The sequence below is a fragment of the Mixophyes fleayi genome, chromosome 1 (genome assembly GCF_038048845.1).
Source record: "Mixophyes fleayi isolate aMixFle1 chromosome 1, aMixFle1.hap1, whole genome shotgun sequence".
NCBI lineage: Eukaryota > Metazoa > Chordata > Amphibia > Anura > Limnodynastidae > Mixophyes > Mixophyes fleayi.
This window is the reverse complement of record NC_134402.1, coordinates 191,114,232-191,138,919: the sequence shown is the minus strand read 5'-3', so window position 1 is coordinate 191,138,919 and position 24,688 is coordinate 191,114,232. Positions and strand designations below refer to the sequence as shown.

Here is a 24,688-nt window from a genome sequence, read left to right as displayed (position 1 = left end):
TCTCTAGACTAGGGGACACAATAGATGATCTAGCAGCATTGCAAAAAAGCTCTTTAGTGATCATAAGTTCCTTCATTAAAAGGGGATTCATTTTATAATACCTCTCTAATCTCTGATCTACTTCATAATCAAGAAAGAACGTAACAGAGCATCCCTCATATACACTTATGCTACAGAAACAGGCAGCATTCATTGGATGAACAGTGGTAGAATTAATACAGTTAATTAATACAGTTAATACAGACATTGATAAAACTAAATAGACGACGGTGGCCTGCACCTTCATCTAGATGTACTATGCACTTATCGTTGGGTAAAGTATTCAGCGAGAGCCAAGAGTAGAGCTTTCAAACACCTTGTTTTACTACTTTTGCTAAAGTGCTTTTTATGGTATGAGTAAGGTAGGTCTGACTGAAAAGCTCTTCCAAGCTAACTTTCCCCACATTCTCTCCCAAATTAAATTGAACCTTACTATTTGGTCAAATCACTATATAACCGTATCAATGCTGTCAAAATGAATATCCTCCCCAGACTTTTATATACACTTATCGTTAGGTACAGTTTTCACTGGGAGCCAAGAGTCATGCTTTCAAGCACCTTGTTTTACTATTAGTACTTTTTATAGTTTGAGTAATGCTGCCCTTATGAATTAAGCAAGGAAACTCGTCACTCATATATATTTGCAAGTATATAAATATGTCATGTATAATATATGTCATCTATATCAATATGGAATATATATACAAATATTTTTAGATATTTGTAAAGTTTTAAAAGGACAAAACTACTAGGCTAGGAAATATGTAAACCAGGAAGTTCAGATTTGGCAATAGTTGGCTTTCTCACACAAGTATCACCCAACAAGTTTTCACCCAACCATCAGACTCACTCTTAACAACTCATGATCTCAGATACATTTCCTGGACATGACCCTATACAATCTTGACTTAGATATCTCAACAGAGGTTTGGGACAAAAATTTACCAGAATATATACAAAATGTCAAAATATATTAATCATTTACAAAATGCTGATTAAAATGGTTCATAGGGTGTACCTTACTCCAGACAAACTTCATAAAATCTAGTCTTCAGAAACCAAATATTGCTGGAGAAATTGTGGGGAGATTTGTACGCTTATGCATATTTTTTGGAACTGTCCTAAACTTCAACCACTTTGGATCGAAATTTTTCAACTAATTACTCAGGTCACCAAGGCTGATTTATCTACATCTCCAGCTATTGCTCTTTTACACCTCATCTTCAGAGCCATAATCATTATGTTGCTGGGCATATACTTATCTCAGCTAGAGCCGCAATAGTGCAAAACTGGAAATCCCCTTTGATTCCGTCTCTTACCAAAATTATTAACAAAGTCCAACACAGCTACGATATGGAAACTATAGGCTTTAATTATGTTTCAACAGTTTCTTCGTCTCTGGTTAAATGGTTCATATGGTACAAATTTTTTACAGAATATAGACCTGTGTCTGCCTCTTAACCCCTCATGCTTATGCTGCATACTTCTGTGAGGTATAGATGTCCTGATTTCAAAATTACTTTTATGGTAAATTGATTACTGTATGGCCGGTCTCCGACTCTTTCCCCCCTGTTTGTTTTTTTCTCCCTCCCCCTTGAAGTTTATGTTTTACATGTAGTTTAATGTTTTATGTGTTATTATTTTTGTTATTTTCTTGAATGTCTGTTTATTGGCAGTTTTGATTGACTACTCGGTTTTACATTATGCACTGTAATCAGTAATTACTGCTATGTATGTTATATATTCTTTTACCAAAAACTTAATAAAAACCTTTTAAGTTAAAGAAACAAAACAATACTATACAAACATCAATCTATCATAAACCTACAGGCCGTCCAGCATATCTGAGATAGAACAGCTTTCACCCAGGACACATAAAGAAGTCCATCAGTTACAGCCAAGCTCTGAGATACATTCAGATTTGTTCAGACAGCGAAGACAGAAAACAACACCTGCTATCACTGAGGAATACATTCTTACAGCAAGGATACCATCCAATAGTTATAGATGAACAGATTCACAGAGCCACAAGAATCCCAAGGAGTAGCTTCCTGGATTAAAAACAGATGGAGGATAACAACAGGGTGCCCCTAGTGGTCACTTACAATCCCCACATAACCATCTTGGAAAAAATTTGGTGCTGATCTTTATACCATATTTCAGAAAGACGATAGACTGAAGGAAATATTCACAGATTTACCTCTCCTTTCATAAAAACAAACTCCGAACTTAAGAAATCTCCTCGTTAGAAGTGCCCTCTCATCACCATCAGAGACTGGCAAAAGCTAAAAATGCAAAACCTGCACCCATGTCCTACCAACAAACACAGTCCACATACACAACACACAATGGGACTATAAAATCACTGGCACATTCTCATGTACACCCTCCAATGTGGTGTACATTATACAGTGTACAAGGTGCCCTCAGGGAATCTACATTGGAGAGACCAAGCAGAAACTGCAATCCAGGATGAATCTACACAGGCACACAATAAAGAAGACTCTGGACACCCCCATGAGTAAACACTTCTCTGGGCCAGGACCAGTATGACAGATTTAAAAGTCTTAATACTGAAAGTTTTTTTTAAAAATGACAGGGAGAGAAAAATCTGGGAATTCCAGCTGATAAGAAAATTCCAGTCATTGACACAAGGACTCAACCTAACACCTGGATTTATGACCCACTACATTGACACACTTCACACCCCACAGCAGAGTGACTCCAGATTTCTGAAACTCCAAGGACTTTCACTCTTCCATCTGTAACGAAAACCTCTGTTTTATTATCTTAGCTTATCTTAATGATGTATACCCCTCTGTACAAATTGCTTGATATAACATCTCTTAAATGTCGTGCCCTTTTCTCAGTCATTCATTTGTAAACTTACCTGATGAAGGGGCCTCTGTGCTCTGACAGCTAAATCAGTCCCTATCCATGTCCCTATCCCTGTAACTAGACTTTCCTTTAACCATGTCCCTACACCTATCATTATAATACTGTCTACATTTGAATAGACTACATAATCATACTGTCTACCATGTGAATTGACAACCTAATAATACTGTTGACTGAATTGTCGACTGTTACAGAAGCTGATATGAATGTAAAATAGTGCAAGATGGAATTGTCCTTGGGCCCAACCACCCATATGTCAAAAAGGACATGCACATAGTTTAACAAACCAAGCACTTCAGCGGTATGGGCTGACACTTTTGTGGCTGAAGTGCTTGATTTATTTGGCTCCTCACAAAAGAGAACATTTTGGTTGTTGGGCGATGAACTGGACAGAATAGATAGAAGTATTATTTTGGTTTTTTTTGCAAAATACTAATGGTCATTTGGCTAACTGTGGTCATCTACCTCTATGTTGATGACCATATCATCACAATAATCATCATCCTCATCACTGATGTCATGATCATCATCCCCACACAATATTAGTTCATGCTCACTGGAATCTACACATTCTGTTTGTTATTGGTGGCAAGAATGGAATTCTTCACACAATTTGTAGTTCCTTTTGATGAACACCAGTTTTTCTACATTTTTAAAAAGTAGTCTCTTCCGACGATCACTAACAACATTCCTGGCTGTGCTAAACACTCTTTCCAAGTACACACTGAAGGATGGGAAGCTTAAGTATACCATAGATAGTTTGCACAAGGGCTCCAAATTTCCTTTTTCCCTCCCAGAATTCAAAGGGACTGTCTGGAGTGACTGTTCTGCTTTATCATTAAAGTAATCCTCCACCATTCTACTAAGACATGGTGTATCCTGATGTGGAAGCCAACCTGATTGACACAATATTGACTCTTTATGGTTAATATTATCTCAATTAAGCAATACAATATTCTTATGTTTTATGTGTCCAATTCTGTTCTTTTCAGAATTCAGCTGGATGGGGTCAAAGGTTAACATGGTTTGAACAGGTGTATTCTTAGTGCAGAAGGACAATCTTATTTACCTATAGGTTTAAAGAACAATGAGAAAGGTCAAGCTAAATAAAGTGAAGTGAGATTTGCGATCCCAACAATTATAACAATGTTGGTTTATGTGGTTTCTTTAACTCAAGGTAGACAATTATTATTATTATTAATTTTTATTTATAGGGCGCCACTAGGCGTCCGTAGCGCTGTACAGGGACAAACAAAGTTACAATACAAGGTGAGACAGCACAGTACAGTAAACAATAAGCACAGTAACTCGGTGAGCTCAAAGCACAGCTAGAGGGGCGGGGGAGGGGAGAGGGGAAGATCCTGCATATGGCTGAGCCCAAGAGGGAGGGCCCGGATGACAGGGAAACCCCCAGAGGGGAGAGGAAGGAGCGAGAGGGGACGGGGGGGGGGGAGAGGGTCCTCGAGGAGGAGAGCTAGGTAGCTGGAGAGCCGAGTTAAGAGTGGTAAGGACAGGAGGAGAGGTGACCCTGCTCAGAGGAGTGTACAATCTAAGGGGTGGGGTAGACAGACAGAGAGACACAGGGGAGAGAGGGAGAGATAAGGATAAGGGAAGGGGAATGAAGGGGAAGAGGTAGAAGAAAAGGTAGGAAATTAAGTGGGAGACTGGAAGGCTTTAGGAAAAGGTGGGTTTTTAGAGCCCGTTTGAAACTATACAGATTAGGGGAAGTTCTGATAGAGGGAGGGAGCTTGTTCCAGTGGAGGGGGGCAGCGCGGGCGAAGTCTTGGATACGCGCATGGGAGGAGGTGATCAGGGGGGAAGAGAGGCGACGGTCATTGGCAGATCGGAGAGGGCGGGATGGAGCATGAATAGAGAGGAGTGTGGAGATTTAGGGTGCAGTGGAGTTGTTGACAATGTTTAATAGAAACTTCTTTACCATATTTGCTTACTGTAAATAAGAGTATAAATCTTCACATTGTCTAACAGATGCTGTTAAAATGTATAAAAGCTTGTACTTGTCTGCACAATGACAAATTTCTCTCTGCTGGAGAGGTGTCCACATCTGATATGAATGCAATAAAGACTTCATACTTCAGAAGACTTTGAAAATACTTATTGCTTTATCAATTTGATTGAGACACACTAGAGGTGTAAGTAGTACATTTGGCAATTCTTTTAAGCTTGACCTTTCACATTGGTGTGTTGCTGTGTTTTTAGCTCATAATCAGAGTCACTATTAGAAAAGAGAAGTTTTTTTCTGGCAGTAGCATTGGGAGAAGCTGAAGCAGGGAATGTGTCATCTGTGACTTGAGTCGTCAGATTGCTCACAAGGAGCTTTTTACATGTGTGAAGATTTGGGTCATTCTGAAAGAAAGACATGGCATATGACTTAAACTTAGGATCAAACATGGTTGCCAAAATGTAGTGATCCAATGTTAAAATGCTACAAACCCTTGGGTCCTGGTGAAGTGAATAAAGACCTTGATCTACAAGATCAGCATACTTTGCCGAATCGATAACTTTCATCTCTTCCTTCAGCTTCTCAGCTGCTTTTCCAGTCGGTGGATTAGGGGTATGACTTGACTCAGGCTGGCAGTATCTAAGCTCACTCATTTGTTACAATTTCAAAGGGTTTCAGTAGCTTGCATAATTAAGTAAGGATTCTCCAATGTGCTGAATTTAGATAACATGCCCGCCCTCTCCCTATCTCATGGTTTTCTGTATAGGTCTTGAAGGGCTTTGTTATGTGCGTATTGTCGCTAACCAATAACGATTGTCGAACCCCGATTTGTATTTCCAACGCACAAAGATTTATTCGCAATAAGTAGAATAATATGCTCAAGCGAAGTAATAGTAAATACAGCCGTTACTTATCGCAGGTGATCTGGATCCAGTGCAGTCATTCAATCCTGAAGTCTGGGGACAAGATGTCTTAACACTGGATGTGAAGCTGCTGCTTATATACACAATCAAATACAGTAATACAATGAAGATGGTATAGCTTGCATCTATTGGTCCAGGTCTCAGGAAGGTCCAAGGGGTTGTCAATCATTGGCTAGTTCATCCTAAGGAATCCAAAGGAGGGGGTCACCTCTCCATGGGGGTATGCTCGGCTCTTCCCGCCAAGATTCCTTAGTCTTAAGTAGTTCATAATTCCCTATTATTCATAACTTGTGTATGCACTCTGCGATTCCCTCGCAGAGTGAACCAAACAGTAGGATATGTAACGAGGTTCATTATGATACCACTCATGATGTAATTCCTTCAACCTGTTCCGTGTATTTCACTAATATGCATGTAACTCTGATATAACATATAAATACTACTATATTTCGACATAACTGACTATGTGTTGCAACTACCATTAATGTGTACTATTTTATAAGTATGCGTGTTTGTGCGAATGTATGGTAAAAGACCAATTACTGTTGCTGCAACGTGTAGTGGATGCGTACGCCCTTTCACGCCGTAGCGTGCCCTTGTAGGTCGTAGCGTACCATACGCATCTTTTCAGACAAAGACAACCAAGTTTGCTAGACTTTAATTGAAATGACTTTATCCAATTTGCTGACTTCGACAGCTCCACCCTTTGATAGTGTACTAAACTATCACCCAATCACCGTTTCAAGTTCAGGTTTATACAATACTTCTTCACAGACCATGATCTCTGTATCTGGTACCACCCTTTCAGTCTCTTTCTCAGTGTTACTCCTATGAGACCGTTTTCCACACTTCAACACAGTAGGAACACATTTGACAACTAAACCAATTGCTAAGATGACACCCAGTATAAGGAGAAGGAGCTTACCTACACTAGCAACCATTTCCTGTACCCACTCCCCCAGACCGGAGAACCATTTCACAGGGTTCAACCACGAGAACCAACCCGCCACCTTTTCCCCGACCTCATATAACGAAGAATTATGGCTCTTTCGGAATGCCCATTTCAGCTGCAAAATTTCATCCATCTTTCGGTCTATAACCTCTTTAGGGTCATCCGTATTATTAGTAATGTACGTGCAACATTTGACACCGAACTGGGTGGCCAGTGTCACACAGTACCCACCAGTAATAGAGGTGAGATAATTTAGTACCAGTCTATGTTGCACCAACTCCTTCTTGCACGCTTGTAGCTCCCTTCCAGTATACCTGAAAGTGTCATCATATATCTCGGTGATATTATCTATTAATTTAGCTAGGTCTTGGATATATTTAAAGTTTAATGTTCCCTGAGCGGTCCTGGTGAGATCTAGAGCAACCATAACTTGGAAACCAGCAGTTTCACTAATCAATTTTGTAGCTATGGGTTCCTCACCAGGGATCATATTTCTCTTACCACGGTGTTCATACTGTGTGTGTATGTATGGTGGTGATGTAGTCTTGTGAATACCAACCATTTCTTCATGAGTAATAGTCATGATTTCAGGAACCAGTTTAGCTAAGAAACACAAGCCCTTGGAACTCGGAGTCACCCAGGAATAAGCTTTCCTCCCAGAAACAAAATACACATCATCAGGGAGAACATAAGGAACAGTATGCCCATGAATTATATCACACAGAGTTTTGATAAAGCTACCCATGCCTAGTGTCTCCATTTGCTCTAGACACGTGTCGGCATTAATGACATTTTTACATTTATCTGTAGAGACTTTTCCAATGGATACCTTCTTATGCTTGGTTATACGCCCTAATTTGTGACTTCCATCAACATTCCTGCCTAGTAGTGACCTTGTGAGTCTCCCTCTAAAATGAGTGTGGCGAGCCATTGTCTGATCTGAGAGGTCAGCCTCCTAATTCTCCAGGCGCTTTGCATGAGATATATTTAGGCACAGCAAAGATCTGCCTATGGAGTATTGTCGAAGCGTCAGACTAGGGGACCTAGTGTTATTGTACCTCCCGTCTATGGGCCTCCCACCCCTCAATTCGAGTACTTCAGATATGTTTAGAGGGAATGGCACTAGTCCTACATTATGCTGCCCTTGCGGCACGTGAGAGCACACCCAACACTCGGTTTGGTTTAGTACCTTACCCACCAGGGAGTGATAATCCTCCAAAGGATGCCCGCCTATATTCAAAGTACTGGGGGACTGGCATCGTTGGATGCATCTCTCTTCAACTAGGGAGTCGCAAAACTTGCAGATACAATACTCATCAGACAATAGCCCCTCACACTGCCTCCGAGTTCCTGAGCTAGCAGACCTTTTCATAACCCCCGGACCAAGTTTGATAATGGGCTGCTCTGAGTATCCTAATAACTTTTCTTCTGCCTCCATCTCATCCGTATCACTCCCAGAACCTTCCTCCGTCCTCCATCTTCCTTCACAAAAATAGAATGTCCTAGAAAGAGTAAAAACAAGGAAAATCCTGGAACAAAAGAAAAACAAAAACCGCCACTCCATCGCTGGAAAGATAGTTCTGGGGTCAACGTCTCTGGTTCAGGTGTCTCGACTGCAGGCTTTAGGTCTCCCGGAACAGACTCACAAGTGACAGATCTACGTCGTCGGTCTTAGTTTTATCTTGCACTTTCTCCGGATTATGGACTCTCCTGCAGTGGGTGGAATGGACCCAAGTGTCTCTCTCTGTAACCTTCAGTGATGTAGTACTGGTCAGCAGCACTTGGTACGGGCCTTCCCAATGGTCTGTTAAACAACCTGAACGTAAGAAATTGCGGATCATAACATAGTCTCCAGGTTCAACATCATGACAGTTCGTTTCTGGCATACCAGGTGACAGCATTTTTAGTTTTTGTTGTTGTTGCTTTAGCTGTCTACTCATTCTTATAAGATATTGTACAGTCACTTCATTATTACACTTCAAGTCGTCTTGTGGACTCACGATCAAATGAGGTTGTCGTCCGAACAGTATCTTAAAGGGGGACAGATTAAGAGGAGGTCTAGGAGTGGTTCTAATGCTATGGAGGACCAATGGCAAAGCCTCAGGCCATGCCAACCCAGTTTCAGCCATTATCTTACCCGCTTGTTCTTTATAGTACCGTTTACTCTCTCCACCTTACCACTGGCTTGTGGTCGGTAAGGGGTGTGAAGTCTGCTACTGATTCCCATGAGTTTACACATATTTTGGAAGACATCACCAGTAAAATGGGTACCCCTATCACTTTCAATGATTCTAGGGATACCGAACCTACACACAAAGTCTTGTACGATTTTCTTTGCAGTGAACACAGCAGTATTAGTGGCTGCCGGATATGCTTCTACCCAACCGGAAAACACATCAATACACACTAACACATACTTTAGATTCCTGCACGGTGGTAATTGGATATAGTCAATTTGTATTACCTGGAAAGGTCCGTCTGTAGGAGGGATGTGGGATGGCTCAGTTGGAATAGTTTTCCCAACATTTTTCCTCAAACAAGTAAGACATGACATTGCTTTCTTACCAGCTTGAGAGGAAAATCCGGGAGCACACCAGTATGCTCTCACCAGTTTGCACATACCTTCTTTACCCAGGTGAGTCAGGCCGTGTGCTGCTTCAGCCAGGCTTGGATAGTATGTTCGGGGAGCTACAGGCTTACCTTGTCCATCCCTCCAGAGTCCTGAGGACTCTTGACCACACCCCTTCGCCTTCCAGACCGCCTTCTCCTGCAGGGAACACAAATCTTGCATTTCAATTAATTTCTGCGTGTCTAATGTCTGAAAAACCATCATAGTCTCGGTTGATACAGTCATAGGTTGCCCTGCTGCCCATTTAGCAGCTTCGTCTGCCCTGTTGTTGCCCAATGACACTGGGTCTTCTTCAAAGGTATGGGCTTTGCACTTTATGACGGCTACTGTTCTGGGTAACTGTATCGCTGTCAGAAGTCCTTTTATGTGTTGTGAGTGTGCCACTGGTGTACCTGCTGCTGTCGTAAAGTTTCTAAGACGCCAAAGGGCCCCAAAATCGTGCACTACCCCGAAGGCGTACCTAGAGTCAGTATATATATTGGCTGATTTACCCTCTGCCAGTTCACACGCTCTCTTTAGTGCTACTAGTTCCGCCACCTGGGCTGAGTGAGGTGGACCAAGGGGTTCAGCTTCTACCACATCCTGATCGTCTACAACAGCGTAACCAGTACATAGCTCTCCTGTCTCTGTCTGTCTATGGCAACTTCCGTCTGTATAAAACGTAAAATCTACATTTTCTAAGGGGGTGTCACGTATGTCGGGCCTTGCAGTAAAGGTCTGATTCAGGTGTTCCATACAGTCATGCGTGTCAGTATTCTTGCCTAACTCATCATCAACCAGGCTCTCCTCACCTCCCACCCTTTGTGTCTCTTGAGACACATACGGAAGGTATGTAGCTGGATTTAGGGTGCTACATCGTTTGATGGTGATGTTTGAGGGTGCCATCAGGGCTAGTTCCAACTTTGTGAATCTAGCTGAAGAAACATGTCTGGTTTGGGCTGAATTTAACAGAGCTGATACAGCATGGGGTGTATAGATGGTTGAATTATGTCCTAATACTACATCCTCGCTCTTACTTACTAGAAGGGCCGTTGCTGCTACACTTCTGAGACATGTTGGGAGTGACCTTGCCACATTGTCTAATTGCGCACTGTAGTATGCTACCGGTCTACTAGCGTCACCATGTTTCTGTTCGAGGACACCTGCTGCACAGCCATCAGCTTCTGTACAAAATAGCTCAAAAGGCTTTTCATAATCAGGTATTCCCAATGCAGGTGCTCTTGTCAGACTATATTTAAGGTTAAAGAACGCTTGCTCTGACTCTTCTGTGTGTACAACACGATCTGGTTTTGAGGAAGAGACTAGCTCCTGCAATGGTAATGCCAGAATAGAAAAACCTGGGATCCAGGACCTACAGTATCCACACATCCCCAAGAAAGTACGAATCTGCTTCTGGCTCTGCGGCAGGGTCATGTGTTATATGGCCTCAATTCTGTCGGTTGTCAGGTGTCTTAGCCCCTTAGTGAGGCAGTGTCCTAAGTATTTGACCTTAGTCTGACATGGCTGTAATTTATCCTTTGCCACCTTGTGCCCTGTTTGTGAAAGATGAAGCAATAACAATTTAGTATCATGTAAACATGACATAAAAGAATCAGAGCACAACAACAAATCGTCCACATATTGAATTAGAACAGACCCATTGTGGGGTTGAAAGGATTGCAAACAGTCATGTAAGGCTTGGGAGGAAATACTGGGACTGTCAATGAACCCCTGGGGTAGTCTGGTCCATGTGTATTGCACTCCCCTGTAGGAGAATGCAAAAAGGTATTGGCAGTCAGGGTGAAGAGGGACTGAGAAGAAAGCAGAACATAGATTAATGACAGTAAAATGACTGGCAGACGGTGGAATCTGCATGAGGATGACAGCTGGATTCGGCACTACGGGGAATTGGCTCTCAACAACTTTATTAATTCCCCTTAAGTCCTGGACTAATCTATAGCCCCCCCCCCCCTCTTCTTCACAGGGAAAATGGGACTATTTGCTGTACTGGCTGTACGAATTAAAATCCCTTGTTGTATCAGCCTCTCAATAACAGGATATACCCCTAGTTCCACCTCCGGTTTTAATGGATACTGTGGGATTTTTGGAGCTATCCTACCACTTTTTAGGTTGACCATGACAGGGGCTACGTTTGCCATCAGTCCAGTGTCCTGTCCATCTCTGGTCCATAGGGAACCTGGTATTTCCAGCAACATCCCCTTTACTTGAGATGGACTGTATTCTATAACAGTAGAGTGTAACATTAACCTTTGAGGGGTGTCCAATATATCCTGTACCTCATGTGCGACCTTCTCGGGTATATCTAGGAACACACCATCTGAAGTACAGTATATGACACATCCCATTTTACATAGCAAGTCTCTCCCTAGCAAGTTAGTAGGAGCCGCTGCAGCCAAGAGAAACGAATGCTTAGTATGCAGAGGCCCGATAGTAACTTCAGCGGGTTTAGTTAGAGGATAATGTAACCCTTTTCCCGTTACCCCCATAGCTGGAATGTTTTTACTGGTCACCTGTAGATTGAAAGGAGAGGTTATAACAGATCAGGCCGCCCCTGTATCTACAAGAAAGGTTTGTTTCCTACCAGCTATGTCAACTAGCATTGTTGGTTCTTCACTCTGACTCTCAGTTAACCTCACTGGCTTTAGACTACAGGTATGACCTGACCCCTAGCGCGGACTATTGATTTCCCGTGCAGCATTTGCTGCTGTAATATGCGCGGGTAGATGTGAGTCTTCTAGTCTATGTGAATCCCTCCTTGGAGGATATCTATGTGACCAACCCCTCTGTGTATTGAGTCTTTCCTTTTTACAATCTCTCATGTAATGTCCTTCCTCTTTACAGTTGAAACACCTGATCACTTTAGGTTTCTTGTTATATGGGTTGTATGCTGGTGGTCGTGTATGCACCCCTTCTAGAGCATGTATACTTACCGTCATTAACCTATCACTTTTCTCTTCCCTTTTCCTAAAAAGGTTTTTGTCATGCTCCACAGCAGACTCTCTAAGAGAATCTACCATGACGCCTCTCCAATTAGGTAATGTGGTTTGTACTCTTGTCTTTAAATTTTCTCTAAGGCCATCCATCAGTACTCCTACAGCTACCTCTCTGTGATGTGTGTCCTCACTTATGTTGGATATCCCAGTAAACCGTGTTATCGCTGCTATAGCTCTAGTGAAGTAATCTGCTCCTGTTTCACTATCATTTTGTTTAATGGTGAAAATCTTACTCCAATTTACTACTACTGGAAAATAGATGGCTAAGTGTTTGACAATTTGTTCTATATTCTTTTGGTTAATCTCATCAGTCAAGGTGTCATCTTCCTCCAACAAACTATCTTCAATGAATTTTTGTATGTTAATATTGGGAGGAAGACACGCCCTCAACACTACACGCCAATCCTTATTGGTTGGTTCGTGGGCATTTCCTAAGTCTTTAACAAATTTCTGACACTTAGCCAACTCTTTTCTAGGATCTGGGAATTCAGTCATAATGGAACGTAATTCTGATCTAGTCCAGGGACAATGCATTGTAACATTTCTTAAAGGAACTAAACCATCCTTATCTGGTTTCCCATTGGGAACTGATATTGTGCGGACTGGGTACGCACCCTCTGGTACACTGACTTCAGGGGACACTACAGGATTTGCTGGTTCTAGATTTAGAACGCTTTCACTCCTAGTGATCACGCTACTCTCACCTATCTCAGCCATTTTCTCATACTTGCGCTGAGCCTCTAGTACACTAACAGCATGGGCAATGGCCGAAATCACAGTGGGTTCATCTTCATTTTCAGATACACTTGATTTAAACTGGCTTAAAACAGGATACAACTTAGCAATTTTTCTATTTTCAGTTTTAACAACGGCTGTACTTACCCCTCCCACCACATAAGGTGGCGGGGGCGCGCTTGCGCTGAGTTCGCCACGCATCTCAATGGTTACATCCGCCTTGCGCGCGCTTTCGCCATGCCTACTTCCGCTGTGCATTCGCTGCTCTGCCACGTGTTGCCTTCCACAATTTTAAACAATCATTATGTCTATTTCTCTTTTTCGTTGACTTGATCAACCATACTTTATCTTTTACAGTATTTAGTACCTCTGCATTAAAACTTCCTATTGTTGGGAAAGGCCTATCACAATCTTTGGTCATCTTGACCCACGTGTCACAATACACAGTTGTGTATGCACCATATTTCTTACACATGAGAAACCTCGCTGAACCAATACGGCCTTCCTTAGGCAGTACACTGACCATCTCTAGCGTATGCTTAGCACCCATGTTGAACAATATACCTTCTACCCGGAACACAGACACACCGCCATGCTCTGTTCCTTCCTGCTAACAATTCCAACTCTGTTGCTACAATCACAGCTAGAGATCTCTAATGCTCGGTGAATGTATTTCCTTTAGCCGCGTTCACTCGCTTTTCTCGCACCAGGCGAGGATCCCTAATACAGAAATATCACTGTGGGCCCCAAGGGCTATCAGCTCCTCGATACCCTGGCTCAACCACAAAAATCTATTGAGTTTATTATAACTGGGAGAACAAAGTCAATACAATCAACCAGCCTTTCCAGTATAATTCCTCCTAGCTGCTTCACCAATTCGCACTAAAGATGCGATTAGATCGCACTGCCTACCAATACTAATTATTAGCAAACCTTGCGATCTATTGGTAGCGCTTTGCGAAAACCCGGTTTTCGCATTCGGTATACCTACCCTGTATACCGTCTTCAGTTGGGCAATACGCCTCGTTAGACAGCAACTGAGTACAATGAATAATAACAGTGTATCTACATTAAAAAATCACACACTATACACCTTTTCTGCGCAGAAAATCAAAAGTTCCCAACAACAGTAATAATATCTCAGAGGCATTCACAAGTAATTATACTATGCATGTATAATAACTATCAAAACGATTGTTTAACCACGTGGCAAATCTACCGGAAGTTTGTGTACGCACAGCAGGAAATACACATACGCTAAGCAATGCAATACAGTTAAAACGCACAATGACAGTAAAAAGAAACAGTTTTCTCTTTTGCCCCTAGGTTCTAGTTAGCGTGCCCTAGATAATGCAAAACGGACATTCGGTTTCACAACACAGAGTAAAATTCAGGTTTTGAACACAATGCGTTCTTACCCGTTTATGACGCGTCTCCACCCTTTGTTGAGGAACCGAAATCCGTTGGTCTTGCGTATCATCGGCAACAAAACCTCTAAAGCTCACAAGCCCCCAAATTGTTATGTGCGTATTATCGCTACCCAATAACGATTGTCGAACCTCGATTTGTGTTTCCAACGCACAAAAATTTATTCGCAATAAGTAGAATAATATGCTCAAGCGAAGTAATAGTAAATACAGCCGTTACTTATCGCAGGCACTCTGGATCCAGTGCAGTCATTCAATCCTGAAGTCTGGGGACAAGATGTCTTAACACTGGATGTGAAGCTGCTGCTTATATACACAATCAAATACAGTAATACAATGAAGATGGTATAGCTTGCATCTATTGGTCCAGGTCTCAGGAAGGTCCAAGGGGTTGTCAATCATTGGCTAGTTCATCCTAAGGAATCCAAAGGAGGGGGTCACCTTTCCAGGGGGTATGCTTGGCTCTTCCCGCCAAGATTCCTTAGTCTTACGTAGTTCATAATTCCCTATTATTCATAACTTGTGTATGCACTCTGCGATTCCCTCGCAGAGTGAACCAAACAGTAGGATATGTAACGAGGTTCATTATGATACCACTCATGATGTAATTCCTTCAACCTGTTCCGTGTATTTCACTAATATGCATGTAACTCTGATATAACATATAAATACTACTATATTTCGACATAACTGACTATGTGTTGCAACTACCATTAATGTGTACTATTTTATAAGTATGCGTGTTTGTGCGAATGTATGGTAAAAGACCAATTACTGTTGCTGCCACGTGTAGTGGATGCGTACGCCCTTTCACGCCGTAGCGTGCCCTTGTAGGTCGTAGCGTACCATACGCATCTTTTCAGACAAAGACAACCAAGTTTGCTAGACTTTAATTGAAATGCTGCCCAGGGCAAGAGAGAGGACCAGTTGTCGTGGAATTTAGACACATAGATGCGCAGAAACTGTTCCAGAGCTTGGTTCGTCCTCTCTGTCTGTCCATTTGACTGGGGATGATACGCTGAGGACAGACTGATAGAGATCCCGATGGAATTACAAAAGGCTTTCCAAAACCGGGCAATAAACTGGGATCCTCGATCTGATACGATATCTTCAGGAGTCCCATGAAGACGAAAAATATGCGTCAAAAACAAGGTGGCCAGGGTCCTGGCATCCGGCAACTTGGTCAAAGATATAAAATGTGCCATCTTACTGAAACGGTCGACAACTACCAGGATGGTGTTATGTCCTGCGGATACTGGTAGGTCGACAATGAAATCCATCGACAAATGAGTCCAAGGCCTGCTCGGCGCCGGCAAGGGTAACAATAGCCCAGAAGGACGATTCCTATCCCTTTTTGTTTTTAGCACACTCAGGACAAGCCCGAACATAATTCTCCACATCGTCTGACAAAGTGGGCCACCACAACCAACGAGAAAGAACCTTAATAGTCCTCCGGATTCCCGGATTGCCAGCAGAGCGGTTGTTGTGGCCTTCAATGAGAACAGATTTCCTTAAATGTACTGGAACAAATAATTTGTTGACCGGTGTCTGAACTGGAGCGATTCTCTGGAAACGCCGGATAGTTGCCCCTAGATCCTGGGTGAGTCCAAGATGAACAGTAGTTGTAGGAACAATAGGCAACGGGTCAGTAGACTGAGGATGATGGGCCAAAAAACTTTGAGACAAGGAATCGGCCTTAGCGTTTTTAGAAACTGGACGGAATGTAATAATGAAGTTAAATCTGGTGAAAAATAAGGCCCAGCGGGCCTGCCAAGGATTCAGGGTTTTAGTGGTCTGGATGTATTGGAGGTTTTTATGGTCCGTGAAGATGGTGATGGTATGAGTTGCTCCCTCTAACCAATGTCGCCATTCCTCCAGTGCCAACTTAATGGCCAACAATTCACGATTGCCGACATCGTAATTACATTCGGCAGACAAAAATTTCTTAGAAAAAAATGCACAAGGATGTAATTTTTTGCTCCTTGGGTCTTTTTGAGAAAGGATGGCGCCAGCACCGATATCTGAAGCGTCCACACCTACAATGAACGGAAGTTCCGGATGAGGATGTCTCAGCACTGGAGCAGAAATGAAGGCAGCTTTGAGTGCCGAGAAACTTGCCAATGCCTCCGAAGGCCACTTTGCTGGGTTAGCTCCCTTTCGAGTGAGGGCAGTGATAGGAGCTACTAACGCGGAAAAAGAGTCAATAAACCTACGGTAATAATTTGCAAATCCAAGGAACCTCTGGATCGCCTTCAGATTAGTAGGGAGGACCCAATCCTGGATTGCTCGAACTTTGCGAATCCTGATGAGGAGATGATATATCCTAGGAATGACACAGTGGCCATCTCAAATTCACATTTCTCCCTTTTTGCAAATAGGTGATGTTCCCGTAATTTCAGCAGAACCTGGCGAACATGCTGACGGTGCTGGAGTAAAGACTCAGAGTAGATTAAAATATTATCCAGATACACAACTACTGTTTTCCCAGGAACTCTCGTAAGACATCGTTGATCAGGTCCTGGAAAACCGCCGGAGCGTTGCATAACCCAAATGACATCACGAGATATTCATAATGTCCCGAATGGGTATTGAAAGCAGTCTTCCATTCATCCCCCTTCTTGATTCGAATAAGATTGTAAGCCCCTCTGAGGTCAATCTTCGAAAATATAGTGGCAGATTTTAATTGAGCAAACAAGACCGAAATCAACGGTAACGGTACATATTCTTGATAGTGATGTTATTTAGTCCACGGAAATCAATGCATAGTCTAAGACTGCAATCTTTTTTTGACACGAAAAAACAACCTGCGCCTACGGGAGATTTAAAAGGACGTATGAATCCTTTTTTCAGGTTTTACTCCACATATAGCTCCATGGCCTGAGTCTCCGGAATGGACAAGGAGTATAACCGCCCTTTGGGCAACTTGGAACCCGGGACTAAATCAATGGCGCAGTCATATTCTCGATGTGGTGGAAGGAAATCAGCTTTCCTTTTGCAGAACACATCAATGAAGTCCTGGTAAGGTACCGGCAACAAGTCTGGACTAGGCTGTAGGATTCTAAGCGGCAGGGTCAAGCAAGACGTGGAACACTCGGGACTCCAACGAAGCCAGGTATACCCCAATATCAACGGAGCGGAGGGACAAGTGATAAGATAGAAGGAGAGCTCCTCCGTATGGAGGACTCCTACAGACAACCGAACCATTGGAGTCCTAGCGAGAATCCTTCCCCCAGGCAAGGGGTTACCATCCAAACCACATGTGGTGATGCTTGATCCTAACTTGATATGCGGAATATTAAGCGCCTGAGCCAAATGTATATCCAGGAAATTACCAGCCGCACCACTGTCAAGAAAAGCTTTCAAGTCCATGGATCTCTCACGGAAAGTTAGACGTCCAGGGACTAATAAAGAATTTTCTGAAGAGGTAATCTGAAGACCCAAGCGCACCTCTTCACCTGCACTTAGGCTTTGGAGTTTCCCGGCTTGTTGGGACATGAACGAACTAAGTGGCCTGGTTGACCACAATACATACACAAGCCTAGTGAGCGTCTTCTGGAGCGTTCCTCCGGAGGCAAACGGTAAGCGCCCAACTGCATGGGTTCAGAGGAATCGGGCAAAGTGTTATCGAGGTTAGCGAAAACGTCCATAGGAGCAGAGGACTCCCGTTCAGCCTTCCTCTCTCTGATCCGACGATCAATTTTTATAACAAGTTGCATCAAATTCTCCAGCGTGTCGGATATCGGATACTGGACTAAGGAATCCTTAATTTGCTCGGTAAGTCCTAAGCGAAATTGACTTCGCAATGCTGGGTCGTTCCAGGCGCTATCAGTGGACCATCGCCGAAATTCCGCACAATACTCTTCCGCTGAGCGACGTCCCTGCCTTAGCGTACGGAGATGAGTCTCAGCTGAGGCTACCCTGTCAGGGTCATCGTACAATAACCCTAGAGCTTGAAAAAAGAAATCCACAGACTATAAGGCTGGACTTGTGGAAGGCAAGGAGAAGGCCCAAGACTGAGGGTCGCCCTGGAGTAATGAGATTATGATCCCTACCCTCTGTTGTTCGGAACCAGAGGAACGTGGTTTCAGTCGAAAGTACAACTTGCAGCTCTCTTTGAAATTACGGAAGGCTGGCCTGCTTCCAGAGAATCGGTCAGGCAAATTCATCTTAGGCTCCTGTGTGTCACCAGCGAGAACTTGCTGGGGCTGCCGGCCTCTGGAAGCCTCTTCTTGGACTGCCAGGCGCTGAGATAAAGTCTGCACCACTTGGGAAGCCGCCTGTATCTGGTTGGCCAGAATCTGGGCTGGGGACAGATTCGACTCCTCTCCGTCCATGGCCGGTTATAATGTTAGGAACTCCCAAGTCAGTACAGTGAAACCCGGGAACTACTCAGAAGGCCAGGTGTTTGCTGAAGCCCCTAGTGGTGGGGACAGACTGGGCTGCAGGCCGACCGAGGCTCGTGACACACCATCAATGAATTAAAAAATGCCACAGCTCCAAGACCCGATGGCTTCACACCCATTTACTACAAAACTGTTGCCAACTTTCTCATGTCCATGCTCCTGGAGCTCTTTAATTCCATACTCCTAGGCTCCAAATTCAAAGCAGCCACCATCCGTCCCGACATTGTAGTGATCCGTAGACCCACAATCCTGTGGAAACTATAGGCCCATATCTGTATTAAATGTGGTCCTTAAATTGTTCTTCAATCAGCTAAACAGCATTATTACCTCACTGGTCCATCCGGATCAGGTGGGTTTAATCCCTGACTGCCAAGCCGCAGACAACACGAGGCGGGCCATCGCTCTGACCGATATCTCTAATCTGCGTGGTATGCCTACCCTGCTTTTAGCCCTGGACAAGGAGAAAGCGGTGGCATGTTGGGCTGGCCATATATGCGGCAGACCCTTGTGGCAATGGGTATGGGGTGTCCCTTTCTACGAGGCGTTGCGTCCCTATATTTTTAACCCTACTGCATCCATATTGGCCAATGGCTTTAATTCTTCCCATTTGCGCTTCGGAATGATACGCGCCAGGGCTGGAAGCCCTCCCCTCTCATTTTTGCCCTCATGATTGAGCTACTTGCCCATAAGATACGACTCAATCCCGATATCCCAGGAGTCCGCATTAGCCCTTCTGATCATAAATTATCTCTGTATGTGAATGACATTCTTCTGTCCATTACAAATGTTCACATATCCCTTCCCAACCTGCTCAGCAACATCACTGTCTATGAAGACCTTTCAATCTACAAGATCAATGCCTCCAAATGGAAATCTTAGACCTAAATGTCCCCTTGCACTTTTGCTATGCATAAAGTCTAGCTTCAACTTCTGTTGGGTTTAGCTCACCCGTTACTATGACCACGGTATACAGCTGATTTCCTCCCTCTTTTAACTGCCATTAAAACAGATCACCTTAAATTGTACAAACTCTCAACCTCCTGGACTGGTAGAATAAACTCCCTCAAAATTAATGTTTTGCATCATCTCATATACCTATTCCAGACCCTTCCCCTCAGAGTCCTGGCAAATTCCTTTAAGCTTCTACAACAAATGGCTACCAAGTTTAATTTGTTGGCCAGCAAACCGAGAATCCGCATGAGCATTCTTCACAAGCCCACTCAGGAAGGCGGCCTCGGAGTCCCCCACTTTCTTAAATATTATCGGGCCACAACTGTACAGTGTTATTAAGCCATAGGTGGTGGGGTTTAGAGCATTCTCAGTTATTTAGTGTGCCATTTGTCTTTGGTGTCAGATAGCAGGTTTGAATTCTAACCCACTTTAACTTTTAGTTTCTAATGTCTTTCTTAAATATACCTTGAATTCTCTGATTTGAAACTTTGAAAGAATAGCACACTGCACTTTGCTGAAAAGCCACAAAGTGGCAGCAGAGCTTTAATTGTCAGCAAAGTTGATGTTTGTGTTCAGCAGTCTGACTGTGAATGCCTTTCAATGAAACTGACTCCTCAGCTGAATTATGTCTGCAGAAATTCAGTGAAGTTTCTTATATTGTTGTCAAAACTACATAGTTCTTTTCTGTGAACTATTAGGATCTTGTACCTATTATTGATTGAAGGTAGGTCCTCCAGCTGCTTGTGCCAGGTAACTCACCAATAGGAAAGTCTGATATAACAAAGATGCTTGACCCCCTAGTCTGTGATTGTTTGCAGGCTTCAATTTTTCGGGTCTATTTCAACTCAAAATCAGGATGTCTATTAGAGACTCCTTATGCATATTTATGAGCTGTAAGGCTGAAGCTCTGGTGGGACTCTGGTCCCAAATCTCCCCTGATGGGACTTAAGCTGGGTACACACTACAGAAAATTACTGCAGAATTCTACCAATGACTGAAAGATCAGATGATCATGCAGATTTATGTGTGCACCTACACAATTTACCTTCCTCTCATAACCATCTGCTGAAAAGAATGTAACTCTGTAAACTCTATGGAGATCCGCCTATTGGCTATCTGCTGGTCTTGAGTGCATACACACTTCCACATTTGCCAAACATCGTTCCATCGCTGATCATGATATTTAGGTCGTTTTTTAAAACTAAGTGCGATGTGCTTTGGTACAATAAAATATGATGGTGGGAGCGTACACACTAATGCAAAACGGTTGATACTTGCATGAATTTTCTGTAGTGTGTAACCTGCTTAGGTAAGTAGTCAGCTCCTCTTCATACTTTGTAAGAGGTTTTCCTGCCTTGTTTTACCATCTGGAGGAGGAGCCGGATCGTGGCTAACCCAGGTCACCCAAGTCACTGGGTTTTGAAGATGTTTAGGTGGGCCTTCCAAGTGAAGGTTGAAGTAATGCTTTGCTGATTAAATAGCACATTGCTGCCCCCTGGACCTTTGCTATGCTATGGCAGAGATATTAATGGTCTTAAGAATCTCGGCCTGGGTAATTTGCCTTTTGGAAAAGTTGTGATTCAATAGGCACTACTGGGCCACAATAAAAGTGTAAGACCTTCTGCCTTATTTTGGGGATCAGAGGGGAGTCCTTCACCCTGATGTGAGCCCTATATTTTATACTAACCGTGAGGCATGTAAGGCATCAGCAGTGGTATAGTAGGATATGCCCATATATTTTCTCTGGCTCCAGAGGTCAGATAAATAAAAATATTTGGCTTGGTAGCCTTCTCGAGTGATCCAGTGTGAGATGCTATCTTGATATGGGGGAAACTCTAAAATTTGTGGAATTTTTTTTGTAGGTAGCAGCAGCTGCATAGATGCACACCCTAAGTTTATGACTGCCAAGCCACACCCACTTTTCAGACATGCATATTGTGTTGAGGAAGGCAACCCCCTACCCCCAATGTGACAATTGCCAATTTAGTCTTACAGGGCAAGCAAAAACCTTCCTGACGTCAAAATGGGAATTATATAATTTTCCTAGATCAGTCACCCCCATAATGCCCTTTACAGAATACAATACATTTCCTATACAGAAATACAACACAATATAAAAAAATCAGCACATTTGAAATAATATAAATTGGCATACCACACCATTAAAATAAATACATTTTATGCAATACATTATCTATAAGTGATCCACAGTAAGAAAGTCATCTGATCTATTTATTATTTTTTAACCAATTTTCTAATACCACCTCATATGGTAGGGAATTCATGAGCTTAACCGGTTTAACCACTCTCACTTATGGTGAAGCAATTCCATTAACAATGGATTGTTCCATCTTCTCTGTGTGGTCCGTAGTACAAAAAGTAAAATTAATATATTGATTTTGAATATACTTGTATTGCATTTCATTATCCCTGAATTTCCATAGTGTCTTTAGTCCCTTTTAGTTTTAACAAATTAGTGCTGTCTTTTTTATCTTATCATAATCAACACTTTCTCATTTAGCCAAAATTATTGCCTTTTTTTTCCTACAAAGGAGATATTCTATTGGCTTTTCAATTCAATGTATTATTAATGGTTCAAATACATGTACATATAGTCATGATATATTATTTTGTGGTCCTCTCCTGATTATTGCTTACTGGAGATGTATTCCCCAGTAGGAGGATTAGCAGCAGAATTTTTCACCTATTTGAAGTAAGCAAAGGGTTTTCTCAGACTTCCCGCTCTCTGATCACAAACCCCTCTCATTCAACCTCTTCCTACTTCCCTCTACCACACCAGCAACTTGCATGAGTTTGACCTTTCCCTTCCCTCTCCTCCCTGTCCTGCCTTAACACAGCAGTCTCCTTATAGAATGCCACTGACCCAACCCTTCCAAACATTTCAATTTATCCTCTGCTTCTATTATGTGGCTCTCTCTTTTTCCTCATCTTCTTCCAGTCCAACAACTCCCATCACCTTTTTGCTACCGTCAACTCTGATTTCTGCCCCACGCTTTCTCTTTCGCTACCCTTTTTCTCCACCCATGACTTTTTCTCTATTTTGCCTCTAACTTCAAATCAACTCCATCCATCACAACATCTCCTCCATATTTCTCTCACTCTCATAACTGACTCTGCCCTCAACTTCTCTCCCCATTCCCTCATGTAATCCTTTTTCTCCTCCACCTTTGCAACATTGCCAAGATTAGCACTATCCTCTCGCTTGATGTTAGCAAGACCCTTGGTTATGTGTTGATTGTTGCTATCTTCTCCTCTCTGGTCTGTCTTGCACTCATTTGTGCCCCTGCAGTCTGTCCTGAATGTGATGTTCTTTACTACTGTGCCTCTCTGCAATGGCTTCCACTGTGTCAGGCGCCGTCTCCGCACCGCCCATGGGAGACGGACGCCCTCTGCCGCTACTTCCCGTCCCATGGCCTAGCAACGGGACGTCGGGTCACATGACCGCAGCACGCGCATGCGCACTGGCCGTTTGGTTCCCTAGCAACGGGAACGCATCCCCGACGATCAGCTGGGCTGATCGCCGGAAGTCCTCTCCCTGCATTTCCTCCCTCCAGGTATTTAAGTCTCCCTCTGGCACCATGTAGGTGCCAGAGTATTGGTTATAATACTTCAGCTCTCTGCAGTCCCTGTGTCTGGCTATCTGTGTATACTTGGCTTGATTTTGACTACTCTTCCGGATCTCCCTTCTGTACTTCGCTGCTTGTTTGGTATTCGACCCCTGGACCGTCCCTGACTATTCTTTGCCTTATCTCCATGGTACCGCGCTATTTGGTTTCCTGCCTGACTATGCCTCTTCTATTGCACTGGTGACTATCTGGGAGAACCGCGACCTGCGCACTTCACGCAGCAAAGTCCACACTTCCTGGCGGGGGTCGCTGGTGAACACCGGAAGTGCGTTAGACTCCACGCCTCTCAGTTTAGTCGTGCCAACACCAGTCAGTAGCAAAACTCATCACTTGACACTTGAGTATCCCAGCCAATCCTAAATTAACTTCCTTATCATGGTCCCACCTACCCTGTCTTTTGATGTAATTGCTATTTTATCATGTCTCATACTGAGATTATTTGTACTCTTGCTCCCATATATATTGTATTGTGTAACTGGTACTCTTCTGTTTTGTGTATTGCTGACTGTACAGTGTTGCGAAATCTGTGATACTTCATAAATAAACATTGATGATAATGATGATGATTATGATGAATGTGGATTATGATGTTTACTGTTAGCTATGTTCTACATTTTCATGCACAAATGCAGTGTTCAATGAACAGGTCATATTTTCTAGTAAATAACATAGGTCTCTACTTACCTAAATTAGGAGGGATTTCCTGGCACCAAGGTATATCTTCTATTTCTGCATCCTCAGCACTTTGAGGAAAGGTAAAAGACATATTTGTCGCTGTATGTAGTAGAAAATATTGTTAAATACATACACAAGGATTACCTTTTCTTTGAAATTATCATTGTTCTTGTGCACAACTGATTTTTTTAAATTACTAAATAAGACAATTCAAGAGCTTAACAAAACAACAGGAAGTAATCATCAGGAACAATGAAAAAAAAGACAAGCACAATTTCTTTGATACACTGACGCCAGTTACATAGATCAATATATGCCTAAGCAAATAAGTTCAGACCCAACCCTGTGACATCAGTATATTTTACATAAGAAATTGACAAGGATCCTGTGATCTTTAGAAGCAAAGGGAAACATGTTGAAATATGAATGCAAAATATTAATATTTTTAAATTGATA

The 24,688-nt window shown here is 42.8% G+C and overlaps 1 protein-coding gene across 1 annotated transcript in view; it reads right to left on the bottom strand.

Annotated features, from left to right (window-relative positions):
- Positions 1 to 24,323, bottom strand: part of LOC142142645 (beta-1,4-galactosyltransferase 1-like) — a 71,410-nt gene extending 47,087 nt beyond the window's left edge. Inside the window, exon 1 of the mRNA XM_075200535.1 lies at positions 24,242 to 24,323. Within this exon, the coding sequence (XP_075056636.1) occupies positions 24,242 to 24,323 (82 nt within the window). The remainder of the gene's footprint in view (positions 1 to 24,241) is intronic.
- Positions 24,324 to 24,688: the final 365 nt, after the last annotated feature.